This window comes from Spea bombifrons, chromosome 5 (genome assembly GCF_027358695.1).
Source record: "Spea bombifrons isolate aSpeBom1 chromosome 5, aSpeBom1.2.pri, whole genome shotgun sequence".
Classification (NCBI taxonomy): domain Eukaryota; kingdom Metazoa; phylum Chordata; class Amphibia; order Anura; family Pelobatidae; genus Spea; species Spea bombifrons.
Window position 1 is genome coordinate 88,177,546 of NC_071091.1, and position 22,498 is coordinate 88,200,043.

At 37.8% G+C, this 22,498-nt stretch overlaps 1 protein-coding gene across 1 annotated transcript in view; it reads left to right on the forward strand.

Moving 5' to 3' along the window:
• The first annotated feature begins 1,624 nt into the window (after positions 1-1,624).
• The window catches only part of PREX2 (phosphatidylinositol-3,4,5-trisphosphate dependent Rac exchange factor 2), a 118,014-nt gene continuing 97,140 nt past the window's right edge, over positions 1,625-22,498 (forward strand). Inside the window, exon 1 of the mRNA XM_053468318.1 lies at positions 1,625-2,091. Coding sequence (XP_053324293.1) covers positions 1,951-2,091 — 141 coding nt within the window. The 5' untranslated portion in view covers positions 1,625-1,950. The remainder of the gene's footprint in view (positions 2,092-22,498) is intronic.

Consider the following 22,498-nt stretch of genomic DNA (forward strand, 5'->3'; position numbering starts at 1 on the left):
TCGAATAATAACGTGCATCTCCTTCCAACATTTATGTGCCCCATGTGGCATTTCAATTAAATATATTGCCATACTACTCAAATTATACCCCTTCTGTACGTCACAGGTTATATGAGTGATAAAAGAGAGAAAATGCGGCCACACATGCTCGCAGTGAAGCTGGCTTTCGGGAATCAGATCAATGGGCAGTTTTGGGATATGCTAGAAAACTGTAGAACTTAAAAAATCATCTTGAACTTTTTCATCTTGAATTTTTAGGCATACTAGTAATAGTATTGTGGTACTAACATACCAAAATATGGAATACCGGTAATACGTTGAACCAGAAACCCATGGAATTCCAGCAATATTGTCAATATTGATGTATCAAATCTATTCTAGAGTCCAGGTATTCGGATATAAATATAGACATCAAACCCGTTACCTATAGCTGCAGCATTATTTAGTATATGAAAATCTGGCAAGGTATAGGTTGACAATATATGTTACACAGAATCACACTGACCTCTGCACTAAGCTCATAGCAGGCGTCCTGTCCTCCTTTGAAGCATCTGGTTTTTGGTTTATCCCACAAAACTGACTTCAAAAGAAACCACATGCCCTGCCTTAAAAGACATATTACAGCCATCACAAGGTGACTTAGACGTCTAGTGTTGAAAACAAAAAATATACTAAACAGGGCACTTGGACTGAAAGTCCATGAGAAAAGATATCACTAGCATGCAGTATGTGACTCCCTAATTAAAGAGTTAAATCCACATATGCAGGAATGTCTGAAAATGTATTATTTTATGGTACTTTGAGAAAACAATACACACATATCTGTCATTACAGCAGAATGTTGTATTGTAGTAAAGAGATTTTTAAATGATTTTTTATAAACAATATTTGGAGCTATATAATTAATATTTTGTTAAACACCACACTGTAAAGCCTGGTGTTAACATTTCAGAATCAAAAAGCATACATACTTTCATAAAGCAGAATAAAAATTAAAATCTTTGCTAAATATACAAAAAGTGAAGATAATTGTTGGTTTATTTTGATACTCTGTTACTTCTACAAGTCCTTAATGTACTAAATACAAATAAAACTTAGTCTCCAATACAGTGTTACTGGGCAGACATCTGCTAGCATTTAACAAATTCCATGATTTAAAGCATGGCAAAGTTGAATTTATTTTGAATTACTTTTTTTCCCCCCTGTGTTTTGCTTAAATTACATTTCCAGGGATAGGACTGGTGGACTGATTAATATGAGAAAGTAAGTTCTCAGAGGAGGAAAGAATAGTATCTATAGGGAAATGTAGGCATCTTTCTTGAAGACAAAGTTTAAGATCAGGTCTAGGATCCTGTCCTATATCTGAACCGGTGTTTGCAGATTAGAGAGTCAGGGCATCCTTTTGACTTGGATGTCCCCTCTAGAGTCCTGGGCTATCTTGATCTGTGATTGTTTGAATCCTGCAGGACTAGCACGCAAATCATTCCCAAGGTTAGTTTTTTTTTTCTTCCTTTTCCTGACATTCATTGGAGGGGATGAAGGAGGGAATAACAATGTAGAGGGTGGGTGATGGGGAAAGAGGCTGGTTTCAGGATGAAGGGGCTGGAGTCACATGGACACAATCTTTTGATTAATGTTCAAATGACTAGCTGTGCTGTGAAACTACTGACTGGGGATCTGCAGGCTGGTGGAAACTTGTGGTTTTTTTTTGTTTAACACAAAATATTAAAACAAAAAAAAAACTTTTTTGTTACTAATTCATTTTGGAAACCTACCAATTGTTTGTGGGATTCCAAAGCATGGCATTTTCTTTGAAGAGGAGGAAAACACTTTAACCTGGAAGATCTGCTAACTTTCTGGACTTTCCTTTGGACATCTCCAACATTCCATAGGATCTTTTAGACTTTGGTGGGTACCAGGTGATGGTGTATTATCGAAGAAGACATTAAGATGACAGAGGAAAATAAACCTGACAGTAAAGGAGAAAGTGGGAAAGATCTGGAGAGACAGCTTCGGCTGAGAGTGTGTGTCCTAAGTGAGCTCCTGAAGACCGAGAGGGATTATGTGGGGACCTTGGAGTTCCTTGTGTCGGTGAGTATTTATGATGGGGTCAGGGTGCTGGGGACATCTTCTATAAATGTTTAGCCAACCAAAGTAACTGGATTACTGACCCCCCCCCCAAAAAAAAAACAGTCCCCACAAAGGGTGACAGCATTGAATCAGAGCTGGTGAGAATTATTTCTTAGTGTGTAAAGAAGGAGCAGATGTTTATTTGTAAGGTGAAAATAGATACTACTATTTACTACACATGTTTAAGGCTAGATTATGACAGCTGCATATATCAGCATGTTTTCTAAAACACTCACCAGAACCTATAAAGTCTTTATTTTGGATATATTTGCAGAAATCATATAATTGCCTCAAAACTGGAACAGCTTTGGTTTAAGTAACCAGCTCTTTAAACATCTCCTACATTTTTACACTATTGGTGCCCCCCATCCTTTTATATAAAATCATCAGGAGGTGTCATATGGCTTAGTTTACATTTTACGAACTATTTACTAACTTTTAGGAATTTTGGTAGGGTTGTGAGATTGCTGGTTATGTAATCATTTAGCAATGCATTGAATTCACAATTGTAGGGAAGTGGAGTTTTTAATCCTTATCATAAAGGAAAACTGGTTTCAGGGCAGACCTGTGCGGACTCTTGCAGCTGGTTAGCATTAGAGGCATTTGGTATTCACCCCTGGGTTATGTCTTAGTTTACTTGTTTTGTGATCCATGTGAATGTGTTTTGATGCCATGTTCCCATGTAACACAAAGGGAACAGTGCCCAATTGTACTGAGCAGCATAAAGAAACAGTGTGATTCTTTTGGGACATGCATGGAGGAAGATGCATTCTGTATAAGAGGCTACAAGAGATGTAAATAAAATTAGCACATCCTGAAAAAGTTTGCAGTGTATAGGTTTAATATCTCCATAATATAGATGGATCCTACAATGCATTCAAATCATCTTACTGTAAATCTCTTTGTCGGAGTCTAATTCACACACTGTCCATAAAATTTCTTCACATCAAATATGGGACTTGTACTATAAAATAAAGTTTCTTGTAATAATGGCTAAGGGTGCTGAGAGTTATAGAGCAATAAAGCTGTAGGTGGCTTGCACAGCTCTAAACAAAGTACACATGGCTAGTTTATTGTCCAGGGATGGCTGTAGGTTTTTGGGGGCCTTAAGCAAAAAGACTTATTGAGACCCCAACCTGTAACACAAGTAATACAAATAATAATAATTACGTACAAAACTAAAGGACAGAGTATTAATGATAACAAATGTATTTTATATAAAAACACATCACAGTGATTAACATGGTATCAGTTACAGCTTTGCATAGGTGTATCCCCTTTGCACTGTATGGAGCCCCTAGATCAGTGGGGGACCTACTCAGTTGCTTAATCTGGTAGCACCACCACCGTCCACTCTCTTCTAGAAAGGAGATGTGCAAACTTTCCCAAAATAAACTTTTTTTTATTGTAAAAGAAAATTATTATGCTACAGAACATACAGATTGACATTTTACTAGTTTTGATTATTCTTGCCATTGATTGTACTTGCTGGAGCTTATAATGACATCATGGCAACTATATTTATTATGCAATTTGTTCAGTTTGTTCACTTGTTTCTAATTGGATGTTCGATGGTGGATCTCTAGGAATGTTGCGACCTGGCTGGTATTTTATGGCAGGTTGGGTTGGGTTACCTTTAATAACCTTTATTATGCTGTGGCCATTATTTTTTATCTGTAAAGGTGACAACTTTAATCAATAGAGTTCTGGCTGCGTGGTATGCAGAGTGTTTTTGATGTACTGATAAAAAGAGGTGTGTGACACCACTGAGACCACCACCGTCCGGGGCCAGGCCGTCCATAAGGCCAAGATAGGCAGTGGCATTGGGTGACTCGCTAAGACATGCTATTTTTTGACATATACCCTTCCTAATACAAAAGATATGAAGGGAACAGGAAGGGGGTCAGAAGGTGTTGAAATCTGGCCCTGCGGGACAATATATGCTGCTGAAACAGCAAATCCTAGTTGCTTCCTGTTTCTTCCTTGAAAAATAAAAATAGAGAATAGCACGTTACTGCTACTTGGAGAAATTTTAAAAGCTAGAAGCAGAAACTTTACTAAAGAAATGACAGATAAAAAAAAAAAAAAAACCTGAAAAAGATATGTGGATCAGTCATATGGAGTCATCGATAAATATTGGTGTCCACAGGCAGTAGCGACCATAATGGGGAGCAGCCAATATAGCTCTGACACATTGTCCCAGAGCGTCGTGGGTTAGGTAAAGCCTGAGAATGGACTACTCCACCCATTTGTATTTGGAAATATAAGGCTTACGGATCATAGGATAATGAGAAATAATGAGAATTATAATGAAATTGAATGAAGAAGAAAAAGAAAGTTAGGGGGTAATAGTAGGAGATTGGAAAGAGTTATCACTTTGTTTTAACTTCATAGAAACTTTGGAGGGCAGCTGCATTGAGCTGATCTGTGGCAATGCCCCTGTGCCACCTTCTAGGATGGATAAGATTTCAGCATACCTGGAAAATGTCTAAATGAGCTGACCCTGAGATTCTTTAAATACCAACCCTTTAACAGCCCACCATTAAGATTCTATGTAGCATCAAATCAAATGTGCAACCCTGACTTTATTATTATTATTATGTCATTATTTTAAATACACTTAATTGAGTCACCTGCATTCAAGGAGGGATGTCAGCTGTGACATATTGGTAGCAAAAACCCTAACTAGGAGTCATAGAGATCATCAGATTACCGTAGAGTATGAATGAGTCAGCTCCAGACTGTGTGACCCTGAGATTTTACCCCTTCACACTGAGACACTGAGATTGGAGTAAAAACCCCAAGACAAAGGGTCAAATCCAGAGTGCTTGCGGGTATGGATTTCAGCAGAGGACAGAACCTCTGACCCGGCCTCAGATTTAAAGTTATGGCTCTTTTGGACATGATGGGCAAGCTTTGGCCATGGAATAGTTTGTAATAACGTAAACCCAAGGAATACTGGGTGTATAAAAACCATACCTCCCAACCATTCCCCCCAGCGAATCGGGATGCCAGGGGGTGTGGCTTGATATTTATGTGCTACTGTACATGTGCGCATGCGCAGTAGCGCTTACCCCTGAAGCTCCTCCCCCAGTGCTTACAGTGCATGCACACGATCATGTAAATTCTGGGACATCGGAGAATCTGGGGGGGGGGGATTGGGACAGTTGGAAGGCACTAAAAATTGAACTCTCCGCACATCCTTACTCTGCCTAATAGGAAATCCAGTCCTGGTGATCAGTTATAAAGAATTAGGTTTGAGTGCCAACAATATAATAGCAGTTAAAACCAAATATAAATTACATTTAAAAGGAAAATGCTATGGCTCAAACCATATTAATCAATATGCTCCCCAGATTCCTTTGCAATTGATTTGGTCCAAACACATTTAGAATACAGTGCTATTTATAAATTTGTGGTATTTACGTCCAACTGACAAGTCATTTTTAGACATGACTAACACTACAAACATCCCCTACATATACACGTTCTTGTTTATATGTACATCGATGTTACAACATATTTTATAGCGGCACACCTGGGAAAAATAATACTTATATATACACACATTATATATATATATATATATATATATATATATATATATATATACACACACACACACATTATATATATATATATATATATATATATATTCCTCTTGAGCAGTGATATTGGCGTTCATATTGGTGAAATGTGAAACACTCCAGCCAATAGGAAATCAGCGCTGTGATTAGCAGAGCATTCTTCCACCAAAGGAGAGGATACTCATTGCAATAAGATATTCATATATTCCAGTAGTGGTTATAAGGAAACATTTTAGGGGATAGGCAGACATTGTAAAGAATATATAGCTAGTATTATTGGTCGAACTCACAGAGCCATTGTTTTGTTGCTAATAGCAGTCATTTTTGTAGTTCTTTTTAATTGGTGTGCTGTTTAAATGGAACATGTTCTTTCTCGCTCTTTTTTTTTTTAAAACTATTCTCAGTTGGAAATGTTCTTGTGTTCTGATAAGTGTGTTGGAGATCTTCGATGTGCTGCAATCTTTATGTTCCCTCACAAAGCACTATAAAACTTCCAGCCCGGCCCTAAAGTTTTGTTTGGATTCAGTTCAGGAATTTGTCTGGACCACTCAACAGTATTAATTCACTCCTTGTCCAGCCGCTGCTGTGTGGCTTTGGCCTGTGCTTTGGGTCATTGTTTTGCTGAAATGAGAATTTCCTTCCCAATATCCTCTGGCTAAAGCAGGTTTTCTTCAAGGGTTCGCCTGTACTTAGCACTTCCATTTTTCGCTTGCATTCCAAGCAATAAGGAAAGCATCCCGGAAGCAGCGCTTTGCTGTTTCTCAGTTTGACAGTTTGTTGGTGTTTAGTGGTAGATGTTTGACTTGCTTCACGTTCTACTTTAGGAATTTGGATGGAAAAAACCCAGATTTTTTTCTTTTTTAGTTTTAAAAACCCTTAGAGATCAGGCTTAACAATGTAACTTGTTGTTACTAACTCACATTTATCTGTGGCACTATCCATCCCCTTTCTCCAAACCGTACGTTTCACAAAACCCCATTTTCTCTAGACTGTAAGCATGAGAGCGGGACTGACTTTACCTAATGTATCGGTTTATAATATGTATGATTATTATATAACAAAAACAACCTATATGGACATGTTCAAGCAGGCTCAGCTGTGAAATGAAGCATGTGCTTTCATTTTTAAAATGTTGGTAATTTTATGAGACTTACCCTGTGGATCTGGCAAGCTAGCTATTCTTTCTTTCTACTTATATATATACTTTCACTGCAGCTAACTTTACATCATTATTTATAGTTTTATATAGCGCTATTATATTCCATAGCGCTGTACAATGGGTAGACAGGACATAACAAGTAGTATATAACATAACAATTTCACAGAACAACAGGTGAGGCGAGCCCGGCTCAAACAAGCTTCCATGCATAGGCTTTAATAGAGAGCAGCCCTGTGTTTTGGGGTCCCGTGACACCTCTTACTTCTTTATTGGATTGTGTAACTTCTCAGTAACCATGGACCATGTTAAGTGAGATGAGGGCAACTGAATGCCTCCTACAATAAGAGGAGCATCGTTTATAGAAAGTCACACCAAAACTGTTTAACATACAAATTGTAGGCCTGCAAACATTTTGAAGTACCTTATACTCTTCTCTTAAGAGTTAGTTCCAGTGTTCTTATTCTGTACCATGATACAATAAACATGGGCCCGCTGAAATGTATTTTAATGCCGTTTCACAGAGCCATGCTCACCCAGCAGGAGCTTAAAATGCTTATTTATCATATTATTATAAGGTTTTTTGCTATGTATCAGCATACCTGATACTTTCTAAATGAGCTGACCCTGAGACTCTTGAAATAATAACCTAATAGCCTAACAGTGACTAGGCCCGGACTGGGCATCTGGCACACTGGGCAATGCCCGGTGGGCTACTGGCCGACATCACCACATACTCACCTGATCTGCTGCTCCGGCATCAGATCAGGTGCTGCAGCGTGTGCAGCGTGTGGCCAGCGGCTGGATATGCCCAGGAGCAAACAGTAGTATGTGGAAAAAATTGAGAGTCTTAGCTATGACCACGGCAGCTTAGAATAGGAAGGGCAATAAGAATATGCCCCATCATCCTGAGACTAGTCCAAAAGTCCCGAGTTCCCAGGTATGTGTATCGGTCTCTGCCGTCCTATATAAGTTTGCACAACGTTTTAGAGAAACCAAGTTAAAGTTCAGTGGGATTTTGCAGACACTGAGTAACGTGACAGATCTACAGCAAAGTGCGCCTGGAGCTTGTACCATGAAAGATAGAGGTCAGAGTAGGAAATGATTTGCTGTATCTTAAAAAAAGACATTGTCTATGAAGTGTTCCTCTCCAGTAACACACAATAATGAATTGCAGCCTCCTTCTCTACCCCCCAAGGGATCCGACTTCCTGACTGGGCTTCTGCCTTTTATAAACTTACCAATGTTTGCTACAATATTCCGTTCTAGTTCCACAAGGGCTTTTAGAAAGTTAATAATTATATTCTTATTAGGACTTATAAATGTGCACACATCGTAAAATCCTTCAGCGGATGCGAGGATCATTTTCACGACAATATCCCATATTCCTTCTGTTGCAGAATTACTAGTCATTTTTTTTAAGACAATAAAAAGCATTTTTCCTCTAAATTACCAGCCCCCCCTTTCACTGAACTGCAAACTCTTTTGAAAATGTGCAAAGAATTTATCCCTTGTTAAATCTCATCTGTATTCAAGTCCCGTGGCCCCCTTCTCTTTGAATGAGTTTGACCAATGCGTTTAGAAAACAGCCCACCCGATGAAAAGGACTCTGCCGGACTTTGCTTATTGAAAAAGTAAGGCAGATGTTACTGAAAGCATCAAATTCTAGGACACGGCAGCGCATGGAAATTGCGCCTCTTAATCTGTCTTGGAAAACGAGCCGTAGAAGCTTGCCGCAGCTCAATTCAGACTCGTCGAGTCTCGTTCATCGCAATAATAAACCTGACTCTACAAAATCGTTCCCCACTAATGAACTAGCTCCCCCTCGTTGGAAATTATGGAAGGAAGTACGCCAAGGTGTGATTAGGTGGAATGATTTCGCTACGGAGATGAAAGTCTCAGTTCTGTGACACAACTATGACGCAAGCCGCAATTCTCAACATAGCAGTATATACACTATCATTCAAAAGTTTGGGGTCACTTCTTTTTGCAGCATAGGAACAGATCTAGCCAAACCTGAGAATAAAAAGACCTCCTTTAATAAGAGAAAGTCTCTATCTGTCTTATTCAAACAACAAAGGGAGCACCCTCATCAAACACTTAAACAATAGAATAGGAGCCCTAATTAGTTAAAACATAACCTTTAACTCATTATTTGTAGTTTAAATAAACACCCCTGGAAGGGGTTAAATAGATAACCCTTAAATTATCCTATCTACAATTAAAAAGTCTGTGCAGATACTTAATCGCCCTCAGAATGCTACGAACTACCTAAAGTCTGAGCCCTGTTAGCCTTAAGGGTTAACAACCATCTCCTGTCCACTAGTAGTTCCCTAACTAAATTCTGAATGAAATAATTCTAGCTGGGAGTATCGGCTGTCCATAACCGGGGCGGAATAACCCTGTCTCCTGCACCAATCTACCCCGAGCTCCATCCCGGATAAAGTATTAATAAAGCAGGGAGTAACCGGTATCTGGGACCGGCTAGCAGGTACGACTAAATGCTAAAAAAAAACAAATAAAACATTAGTTATTGTTCATCCACAAATTGTTTTTTATTTAATAGTTTTTTTAGTCATAGCTGCTAACAGGGTTCAGACTTTAGTTAGTTTGTAGCATTCTGTGGGAGATTAATTATCTGCACATACCATACTTTTAAATTGTAGCTAGGATTATGTAAGGGTTATCCATTTAACCCCTTCCGGGGGTGCTTATACTACAAATAATTAAACTGTACGTTTTAACTAATTAGGGCTCCTATTCTATTGGTTTAGTAAATCTGAGAATGGCTGATCCAGTAAGCTTTTGGCAAAATAAGACGCACTTTTGGCTATATGGGCATGTCTAAAACCACTCTTAATTCAAAAAGTGTTAAATTTTCTAAGCATTCTAGGAATTAGATGGCAGCAGGTTGGGGGGGGGCAGTAGCCTCTCCTATAAACTCGGGGCAAATCAGGACTGTCTGGTGCCCTACTGCTCGGTGGGCCACTTACAAAGGAGATCCCTGGTCTTCCCCACCAGCCCATTTAAATTAGGGATTGCTGTGCCTAGCTGGCACAAATAGTACCTGGCGAGGTGCGTCCTTATGAGGCTGCAGTGCCCAATCTAAATATGTTACGGTATATACTGTATACACCAGCCAAATGAAACATTTACTTTTAACCACTTTTTGTGGCCCAAATCTGTGGTTATTGTGGTCAGATTTTATATCCTCTATGGGGGGCAAAGCACTCGCATACCTGCGCAGCAGTCGGTCTACTGATTAGTGCGCCAATGGCCCGGACTCCGACTGCCCGATCACAATCATGAGAAGCTCTGTGAAACGCAGCCGTACTGTACACATCAAAATTTATATTCTTCACCGATATATCCCACTTCTGTGTGGCTGACTGTATGGAGGGCTCATAAATGCCCAGGATAAATAGCACATCGGATTAGGTAATTGCTGCTTTGCTTTTCCTGAACTTGTCTTGCAAGCTCAGTAATGTGTTACATGAAGCATATACCCCTGTTAACCCCTAATATATTAGAGGGTCAGAGGTTAAGCTGTAAGGACGTTTTACTTTATTGAGGGTGGTTGATAAGTGGAACAGCCCCCCAGCAGAAATAGTAGAGGCTAAAACAGTAGGGAAACTTAAACGTGGATGGGATAGACATGAATATAAGAAAACACAAGGACTGATTAAGGTCTGGGTCCCATAATGGGCTCAGTAGATGGGCCAAATGGCCCTTATATTTCTATGCGTATACTGAGTATATAAATATATATATATATATAACAGTCAGAGTACTCCTGATTTGTGTTATGTCAAAATAAATTAGCACATATGAACATCTTAAAACATGAAAACCATTGTAAAGCGTGATTGGGGAGCTGCATCCTTTTATACAATGTCAGACTTCAATTCCCATCATCCTCCGTTTGTACTGCTAGCCGGTAAGAGGGATAAATGAATATTGCGCTGTAGTTAGATTGTGGCCCTTTTTCGCTAACAGTCGTTCCCACTAATTAGGCCTCCGTTGTCCTCTCCCTGCTAGCCGGGTACGTTGCCAGCGCTTGTGTGACATTTTCTCAGTGCTTTTCTTTTGAACATTGAGTTAATGGGATGAATGCAGGTTGTGCCGTATTGTGCTGTAAAGCAGACACCCAAAAGAACCGACAGATCTGAAAATCAGTCCGTATGTTGTGTTAACAACTTTCAATGGTTCAGACGTTTTAAAAGGGATAGTTGCAGCTAACTTTTTACAGTTATCTATACATTTACATTAAAATATTGGAACCTTTTCTTATAGAAAAGGATATATTTTTTATGAGAAACACTACAGTTTGTGTTCTTCCCAATGTCAGTCTGTAGATCGGGTATGATGATGGCATTGCTCGGACTCCAGAAGGTTCACTTATATATATATATATATATATATATATATATATACACTGCTGCCTTCCTGTTGTCAGTATGTAGCCATTGGTTAAGTAAATTGTTATTTGTTTTATATAGCGCCATCATATTCCACAGCGCTGTACAATGGGTAAACAGGACATAACAATTTGACTTACAGAAACAAGAGGTGACGGTGGCCCTGCTCAAAGGAGCTTACAATCTAGAGGAATGAGGATGTTTTTGTTTATTCTATGGGTATTTTGGGCATGCTCCTTAACTCTCTTGCAGTTTTCTGACTGCATATACATTCATAATATATTCTTAATGTTGTATAAATTATCTTGCAGATAATTTATACAACATCTTAATGTTGTATAAATTATCTGCAAGATAATTTATACAACATTAAGATGTCACAAAATGTCAAATGCCCACCGCTACATTATAATGTCATTATATCACCTTTGCATTGTTCTTCACATCTAACCCTTTCGAATGAGACAGCTGAATGCAGTTCTAGAACGAGAGATAACCACTATTATTATTTTATATTATTTATTTATTTTTTTCTGTGTAAATTTAACTTGGATCACTTGGAAAAGGAGCGTGAACTATGCCTCCCAAGATTTCAATTAAATACAGGCAAATTTAGTTTTAAAAGACCCCCAAAGTCACCCTGAAGCAGGATCGTCACGTTGATTCCACTCATACGAATACTCTTTGACTTGAAATAATTTATAGTATAAGATTAGTTCATGATACATTTATTATAACATTTGGCATCTGGAAAACACATGGTAGCTCATCTAAAGACCTACTTCTTTTTCCTTGACCCCGGATATCGTGGTTTTCCTGCATAGAGAATTTGCCAACAAAAATAAAAGAGGTCTGCTAATGTAGATTTGTTTGTAATAAAGACGCAGCAGTGAAATTGGGCAGATGTCAGAACGCGTGCTTGTGCACAAGTATGCCAGACTTTTGTTAGGCTTTGAAAAATGATACCCGGCTAGTGTATTCTATCACGGTCCTCCCGGGCCTGTAATTTGTATACCGCCATGGAAAAGGGAAAATTCCTCTGTGTTTTTATTTCATATTAGTTAACAGACCATTTAACTGCCAAAGGGTTAATTAAAGCTTTGTAGACTCACTGGCATTCATAGGGTTAAAAATGCATACCTGTCATTATGTAAGATCCTTGTCTGGGAACAGAGAGCTGTACGTTCAGCGTCTTTACTATACGCTATACATAATGAAGGACCGACCCCAGTGAGCTTCTGTGGTAGGTAGAGCATGGCAGACCCTGTATAATGTATAGTTAATTCAGCAAGAATTTACCCATTGAATTATACATTATACAGGGACAGCTCAGACATTCTTACTAGAGGAACAAATCTCACGCAGACTCCCCTGCCAGCTCTCTCTTTAGTGAATAAACCCCAGAAATGGCATGAACGGGATTCAGGCTGATGTACACATGTGTTAAACTGACACGAAGTGTATCACCCAGCGTGTGCGGATAAACTTTACTTGGTTGTTACTCGTTATTCATGTGTTTATGACGGTCGTGGTGACATTGTATTAAAGTAGCTCCTTACATTTGATTTAAGGGGCATGGCTAGGGGGCACGGAGTTACCAAAGATCTCCATGGGACTTTGTCTCGCGATGGTTATTCATATAACTGAATAAAGCATTTAGAAGAGGAATAATATATTTTAATTTACAAACAACTCTACTGTTGCCACTGTGCACATTATTGTGATTCACATGGCTGCAGAACAATGAGATGCGCTCAGAATTCTAGAAAAGTGGATCATCACCAAAAAAAAAGGGACTGAGAATTTGGAACCAAAAGGAATACCGCTCATCCTAAAAAAAAAAAGCGGCGCTTACATCCAGCCATAAAGTGCTTAGTACAGTAAGGTTTCTCAGCAGGTGGTGGCACCAAAGCATCACGTGATAACCGAAAATAGGGCGCCTGGTCACTAGATAAAGTATTTCATTCTGTAGAATTTATTTTCATACAATGATAAAAAACATATATTTCTCCCAAAACGCCCAGCCCGCTCCAGGGGCCATGCCTAGTTTTACAGCGTCCAATTAAAATATGTGAAAAACAACTATTTTCTTTTCCTCCCCCCCCTTCCCGCTAGTTAAGTAAGACCAATGAATGATGTGTAAATAAAGACGGCGACGAAAACTCTGTTCAGTTTCTAAAGACTCTTCATCAACAAGACTTCCAATGCCCTCTAGTTCCAGAACTTCCTGCCAACGCTCTTAATTGTCCCTATTCCCATGTCCTATCCTGGCGTCTCCAGTAACGTGATGACACAGTAACCAAAATAGGATATGTTCTACCGGCCAAATAACCCTCCGACCAAATGCCATCCCGGTCCAAATGAAATAAACGTTCCATAAGGTTCTGTATACGTTACTGGCTCTGTAACAGGAGCTCGGGAATAACTGTGAATTTCAGAGCGTGCCGGTGAATAGAAGGGAAGGGCTTTGGCTGGCTGTAATTAACGATAAGGCTCTGCGATTTCCTTTTCCTTTGCTCTGTAAAAAGGGCTGTGGACGTCAGAAGGAGTCAAGAGGAAGTGCGAACACAATTACTATACAATGTCAGAATGGGCTCTATTCAGTTTACAATGTGTGACAGGAGTGTAACAAGTGGGAAATCTAGACAAGCCATTCTTTACGCCGCTAACAAGCAACGACAGACCGGCATTGCTCGTACACTTTTTCTTCTGTTTTAATGTCGGTCGCCATTTTATGAGTAGTCAGAAGAAAAAAATATAGGCAACTTAGTGACTTTTTGCAAGTTAATCCGGTGTTTTTGCAAACCTGCTCCAACTAATTTCTAAGTGCAACTCAAGTGCTAATACTTTTCTAGATATTTGATATAATTCATTTGTGGATCAAGGTAAAATTTATCACAAAACAATAAAATAAAATACTTATGAATTCCTACCTCTGTTTGTGAACATATGCCTGATGCACGTAGAGCTTTTAAAGCTAATGACTCAGTGGGGACCTTTATTGAAGCGTCTACTCTCATATGACATTCAATTGCTAACAGGTTTTAAATTCTTCATAAAATGAAATTGCAAGATGTTATTTTATTTTAGATTTTTTAAACATTCTTGTCTGTGGCTAGAACCTTCTACTGTTTTTTTCCCCGTGGAAAAAATGTCCTGTTCTGTTGGACTATATACAATATGTATATGTAATAGAAGATTTTAAGACAATACATATTTATATTAAAGTAGACTATAACAGCAACAATACACTGAAAATAAACAGATATTATAAAAATTCATGGTAAAATATATAAAAAAACCATGAAACTCAATTCGTAGAGATACCAATAAATAAAGAAATTGGGAGAAGAAGAAAATAACTGAATAAACAAAAGACACACACACACACACACACACATATATATATATATATATATATATATATATATAAATAAATAAATAGAGAGAGTTGAAAAAAATAGGATATATTTTACAAAATAACTTTTGCAATAATGTAAAAAAAAAAGTAAAATAAGAAAAATACTCAAAATAACAAAAAAGGTAATCCAGCCACATTGTTTTTTTTTATTTGACATTCTAAGAAAAGATAATAAACACTTTTTTTCTTTATTGTATGCTTATTTTGCCAGCCTGCCTGCTTCCCCCGTGTTAGTTGTCCTGACTCCCAATGTCTGTAAAAATAATGTAATCAGATATGCCTGATTAAAACAGAGCCCTTCTCAGGTTTTCTTTTGATCTCTTTTGTTTCAGATGTCCAGATCTACTAGAAAATCACATTTTCTGCTGGATTTTTATGCTGTAATAAATAATGAAAAGTGTATAGCAAACTGTGAGAAGCACAAAAGCATATTGTCTGTCATTTTAAAAGCCTAGAATCGCTTTGGGAAGTATGTTGGAAATACCGTCTGGAAAGCAGTATAATCTTTTATACATTTTTCTCTGTGCGGAGTCTATTTTATTTAGCTCGATTCCGGCAGTTAAATATCATGAGATAAAGTCAGATATTTTAATTGTAAAACTTTAAATACAGGTTACCCAGGACCCTTTGAGTGCCGGGGCTGAGGGCACATTTTTCCACCTGAGAGGCTTGGACAATTAAAATTAATAAATAAATAAATAATAATAATAATAATAATAAAAATAATCCTAATAAAAAAAAATAATAAAAAAAAAATATATATATATACATATATACACTGGTGTGTGTGTGTGTGTGTGTGTGTGTATATATATATATATATATATATATATATATATATATATATATATAATCAAGTGAAAAACACACCATTTCAGATAATTGCATAGCATTATACTTAGCTTATTGGAGCTTTCGGCTTGCCAAAGTAATTTTCTTGACCGGGCACGCAGTCATGTTGGCTAATGGATATGTTGTATTTTGAATTTTGGAAAATAATTACATTTATGCATCAAACACTTCTAGGAGCCAAATAGTGCAGGCCTTTGATGGCTTCAAATATAGCTTCGGATATAGCAGGTGATTACTCTTGTACATTTTGAACAAAATCACCCTGAGATGTGCTTCTTGTGTATTTGAGGAAACAGAAAATGGCCATATTGATTAAGTTCCAATTGGTGTTTTTTCTCAAAACCAAATATTTGTTTAACAATTCTTAACTACCAAAACAAAATATTTGGCACTCTTGATGTACAAACAAACAGACATTGAAGGCTACGGGATAATGTTTTCTGGCAGAAGCACAAACTTTGTTGATTGTACATAGGGAGTTTTTTTAAAGAACAATTTTATATGGTAGTAGGAGAAACTGGTTGATTTCCTGAGTCAGTAACCTTTGACCCTTGTCTGGATTGTATCCTTTTCGACACAGCATTGTTGTTACTCAAAGATTTATATAAAATTAAAATTAAACAATCTTTTGAATTACTGCTGGTAACACAATTGAAATAAAATGCCAATAAATATGCAGTTTTAAAGTGTTTTTTTTTAATTCTCTGTTGTTAAATGCAGTTACTAGTAGTAATCCAAGGGGCGTCTTCACTAAATAATTTAACTACCATGGCTAATTAGGCCAAATACCTTTATTAGCCACAGATGGGGATCATCGCACATACATACTACCGGTTGCAGAGCATAAGCACAAGGTAGCAAAAGTGAGTGTTTGGGCCATTCCATTGTTTTTGGCAATATGACCATTTTCAGAATTATGTACAGAATGACTTTTTAATACCCTAATATCACTATGAAGCCACCATTAATCTGTGTTGACTTTTGTGGAGTAAAAAACAGATAAACTATGAATCGAGTCATACACTGTTGGGACCGAAAGGTGACAAATACTTATCTTTTTTCTGTTGCTCAACATCCTTACATGAATAGAAAATAACTTACTAGTTTTGGTCAAGCAGATGGAAAAAGCATTGTCAAGCTACAGATGGAAAGAAACGCACCTGTGCGCGCTGGTGGTCAATGTTGAAGTGTCTCAGTGTTTAAGAGAGGACAAAGTAGTCTTATTTCTCTCCCTCTTTCTTTCTATAGTTAGAGGGGAACAGTCTATACTTTTGACGGATAGTGGCTGATTTACTAAAGCAGGTGTTTGTTGGACAGCCTCCATGAGAGTTGAGAATTCAGCTCACCAATTCCATTATGCGTAATGAAGGGTCAACTCTCTCTTATCAACTTATTCTACATTCTATGTATATTGACTTCCTTATTTCATAGTTTTTACCTTTCCATTGGGGCTTCTAAAGAGGATTAGATCGATTAGCTTGTTCTTTTTACCCTCTAGTGGCATTATATAGACCTATCACATCAGTGTAGTAAAGTAAGAGGTCAACAACTTTTAAAAACTTACAATGCATAAAGAGAGCTAAAACCTTCAAGAATGCAGGTATATTTGGATACTCGTCCTTTGCACTTGCTTTATTTTAGGAGCCATAGAGTTGTTGTCCTTCATATTTCTATGAAGAATGATTGAAATGTTGTAAAAAAAACCCAAAACAATATATTTGTGAATAAAAGGTTGGGGTATACTTAATTGTAACTATATTTAATATATAAGCATATTAATTATATTGTAAAAAGTACAAAAGTAGTTTTCTCTGTAACATAAATTTATATTTTTTTTATTAATTGCTCTCAAGAACACCATGTTCTTGGCTGCATTGTCTAAACAATTGGCTTGGCTAACCGAGTAGGTGCAACAGTGCTGAAAGTGACCTACTCACTGGAGACACATATTGATTTTTCATTTAAGCACGACATTTATTGGCTCAAACCCAGCAGGATACTCAACAGGAAAGTGGCTTGTGTGGCGTGAATGAGATCTGCAGGAATAGGGAGTCCCTGACCTGCCTGCTTTTACAGCATGAGCAGGGCCGGCCCGACAATGGAGCCGAGTGGGGCAACCGCTCCAGGCCCTTTTTTTTTTATTTTTTTAAAGCGAAAGAGAGAGAAAGGGGCGGCGAGTGGTCAGTACCCGCTCGGCGCCCCTCTCTCTCTCCTCCGCGGCGAGTCTCCCTGTTCTGTCTCGGTGCCGGCTTGTAATGCTGAGTGCCGGAAGATTTCCGGCGCTCAGCATTACAAGCCGGCACCGAGACCGAACAGGGAGACTCGCCGCAAGACTGCTGAAAGGTAAGTACAAGGGATGGGAAGGGGGGTGGAGGGACGGAGGGAGAGGAAGGGTAGATAAGGGGGGGGCGGCATTTTAAAATTCGTCCCAGGCGGCATTTTGCCTTGGGCCGGCCCTGAGTATGAGGGTCAAGCTTACAACCTACGAGGCAGTCAAAAGACAAATAAACCATGTAGCGCTCTGGCAGAATTTTAATCAGCATATTGTGTTAAAAGGCCTGGTTACTGTCCCATGCAGACCCACCAACAAAGAATGCACATTAAAGTTCTTTGCAAGTACTGTAACTGTAGATAGAAAAAAGTCAATAACTTTTAGGAGAATGAGCAGTTCCCTCTGTGGTCCTATTTTTACACCACATTTGCCTCATTGAACCAGCCTGTATGCATGCAGGGGGTCTCGTTAGACCCTGTGGAACTCCTGCGCAAGTCAGTCTGCATTTGCAAATGGAGAAAGCTGTAACTTAAAGAAGATACTCAGCTATTATACACATTAAATTGCATATGATGGCTGTAGTGTCCCCATAACATCATAAGGTCCAATGAGCCAATGGTAACCTTTGTTATTAATGGGGCCTAAGCAAAACTGTGCTTGTGGGTCCGCCAATATATTCTCTAGCTCACACTCCATCTCCAACTCTTCTTAACTCCCTCCAACTATTTTACAAGCAGTTCAATCACTTGGATTCAGGATCAGAGGGAGACAGGAATTGGGGACATGGTGACAATTCACTACTAAAAGACTAAAGGCCTGGATATCCTCTCTATGATGTGCTCTGGGATTATGTTCTCAGAATAAGAATTCTTTGTTTAATACGTAACAAGAAAATGTTTCTACTGTGTGGTGGGAAGAAACAAAACTACATGTAAAATACATTAGTTGCTGATTTCCCTCTTTTCTAATGTCTTTTAATGCCAGCGCAAATAGTCTTATGAAGCGTTAGGAAACTTAGTGGATAAATACTGCCAAAGTAATTCTTGAAATTTCATTTTTAAACTATTTATGGCACTTAAAAAGGGAGTCTGGAAACACAATGAAGCAGCTCACACCAGGCCTAGCTGCAGGGGTTATGGATGTCTACTTTCCAGTTCTCTGAAGTCTGCTTGTGTGATGGGCTGGTCTAAGTTGCTATAATGTAACCCTTCAGACATTGTGGCGGTGTTGCCAGTTCTAGGAGCCAGTGTTCCGTGGCTAGAGGCAAACCGATTTTCAGTTCTAAATAGACACTCAAGTCTGAGAAATGATAAATAGATTTATTACTTGGGAGCTGTGTTAGGTCCACACTCATCTACTACCATTTTCAGAACTGCCACAAACCGAGCAAGTATAAAGCAGCAAGGGCACCTGCAATGGGCTAATGCAGATGTAGCCAACAGTCTACTCTCTGTCAGCTGTTTCTGACCAATGAATCTCTTCAACCTCTGTAAGCGTTTGTCAAATACTGGCCAAAGAGCTTGAGTAGTTGGAGGAGAATATTTACTGGAATTCAGACCATTTTTATTCATGCTGCACTCAATACAAGATACAGATCTGTGTTTGCACTTATCTATAGAGAAACCGGATCACTCACACAAAACAAAATTTAAGAAAAAAAATTCTATAGATGAAGGAAAGGTCTTTTTGGTTTTCAGGATGAGGTATGGAATGCGGCAAACATGTTTCATATAACACATCTTTCGTAAAAATTTACAGAAGCGTACATGAATTGAAGCACGCAACTCCAAGATGTCAAGCAGAGCACCAATAAGTTGAAAACTAAATCAAAGAATATGACATTGTGGATGTGCTTTAATGTTCTATGGAAAGCCATTATACACCTAAACTGAAATTACTGCCTTGTTTCTGGGACTTTATGATGGCCCATTGGGGCACACCACCTGTCACTGCCTTATGGCTGCAGAAGCAGTAAAAGAATGACTAGTGCAGTGTCCTAAAGTAAGTGACGGAAGGGCAAACCAGTGACCTGAGGGACCTACACTCAAACTAGGGAAAGTTAACCTGACTTAGATCCATCGCTGCCCTGGTGCAAGAAGAGCACAAGCAAAGGTCCTTTGTGGATGTATTTGCTTAACAACCTGGATGTAGTTCTTCAGCAATTTTTGTTTTATATTAAGACATATGTTGCAGGATATCTGAAAATGCAACCTAAAACTGTCAAGACTTCACTATGTTGTTCTTCTTCCACCCCAAGAGACCCATATAACTACATCTCCTGCTGCTTCTAGTGCTCAGACATCCGCTGTCTGCTCAAACCTAAGAACTTCAATGTAGTTTGTGCAGCATCTGAGCCTTCCTCTGACCTTCTCTCCATCTCAAGAAATGAATATGGACAAAACTTCAAAGAGCTCCATGACCTTTGCCCTATAAGAATAAGGGTGGAAGAAACGTGGTGCTCAAAACATAACCCTGTCCACAAGCTGTGTTGTCTTCAGTTTGGCTTTATGGTTTTATGTTATGAGAAATGATTAGCACTTCTGTCTTATTCTCTTACTTTGGGAGTAACTGTTCACATATCACCAATTCTAGACATTTTAGATTCCTTATTGCTTTATGTCACCTAGCAGTGGAAAGTACCTACACACAGTTCACAGCTTGGCTTTCATCTTGTAAAGCAAAAGTCTTCTTTATCACAATTGAAAACTTTGTGATTTTGTGACAATTAAAAACTTGCACAGAGTAATCATAAACAACTTAAAATTGAAATCAAACTAGTGTAGGGTCTCACCAAAATATTTTCCTTACATCAAGTGAAGGTCATGATGTCACAACGGTACTTGTTTTACATTAAATATTTTTTTCTACATTGTATATTTTACAGTTAAATACATTAAATAAAATTATATATTTGTATTAACAGATTAAGTAAACATTGTATAGATGCATTAGCTCCCCTCTTATATACATAATATGTGGAAGTGGATATGGGAGCAGTCAATTTAACTTCTTATTTCTGCATGATTATTTCTCAACATTAATTTATCTCTTCCATAACTTTCTGATTGTTGTTGATTGGTTCAGATAGCCTTTGTAAGAGTGGGGTAAGGAGAAGGGAGACATTTCCAAGGTAGAAAATATATTAGATATGATAGATCTGACACCTTCTTACCACAAATCTTGACTTCCATAATGTAAAGTAAGTCCCTTAATTTTAAACTAAATATCTTCAAAACCATTGCATTGATGGCAAAATAAAAAGCACAGGCTATTGAGTAATTTTTATAAATTACTGTTATTGTAACAAAACCCTAAAGTTAACAGTTCATCCTTAAAGTGTTAAGAAAATTAATGACCTTTTGTTTTGTTCCTAAATTACAAAGTATTTGGTAAGAGGCCTTACCGCTGTGACAAACTACACGATGAAGCATCTATCGTTTCATGGATTTCTCTAATTAGTTCGCTGAATAATTAAAAAAAAACAAAAAAAAACACTTTAAATGAACAGTTCATCTAGCATTTGAGCAGAATACAAAAAAGTGTTTTCGGCAGAATACATTTCAAAGGAAATGTGTTAGTGTGTCGCGAGCACTCTTCCTGAAGAAATAAGAAATATGCAAGAAAGTGAATTGTATTATTTGCCCTGGTGACATTTAAGTGTGAAGTTTCACGTAATTGGAAATCACATTTATTACAATATTCACTATATTGAGTAAAATGAATGACTGTTATTGTGAGAGTACTTTCTCTTCGTTAGCATCCAGCTTGTCTTACTATACATAATGCCTATAAATCCTTCTCTATCCAGTAACCCTTTAATACAGGTTATTACTTACATGTCTCTATTATTTACTTATAAAGCAACAACATATTCATTGAGTATAGTATTTGCTTAAGTTAACTCTCATTTGTAAGTTTCATTATAAAATGTATCCTAATTACAAAACGAATCCCAGAAATAATATGGTCTGTTCCTTTGGAGTTATTTTCTGATGTATAGTCGTAATAAACTCCTGTAAAATATCTGCTGTAGCAAAGTCATAAAGTGAGATCTGAATGCTGCGTAATCATAGAGGAAGTTGACCCAGGTCTAAAGACTAAGCACAAGGCCAATACAAACATATATTCTCCATATAAAACTTTAAGAAGTGTATCTGGTACTTTAGACCAGTTCCTGCTGTCATACTTCCCACTAATATAACATTTTGGTCACTGATATAACATTTTGGTATTACACTTTTATGTCTTTGCATGTGTGTCAAAGTGTCACTTTAATATTTTTCCTATTATAGTGAATGAGATATTTTATCATTTTACATATGATATTTGGAGGCACTAAATTCAATTGTTTTTCTGGGATAATACATGACTGTATCTTAGGGATGCGCACTAAATCATTTTAGATAATTCCTTCTGTGTCCAACCTTTTCCTCTCATGAGAAATAAGTAAGATTTTAGTACAATTTTTATGCAATACAACCAGGAGTTAGTCGCTACATCTCCTGAGATGCAAATAAATGAAAGCCATTCCTGATTTACCCAAAACTAAATATATATATCATCGTATAACTATACATGATAAATGATAAGATATATTTTATTAATGCCAGGAATGTTTACCCTTATTGCATTGTCTGCCTTATGTATCGCCCTCATACATCT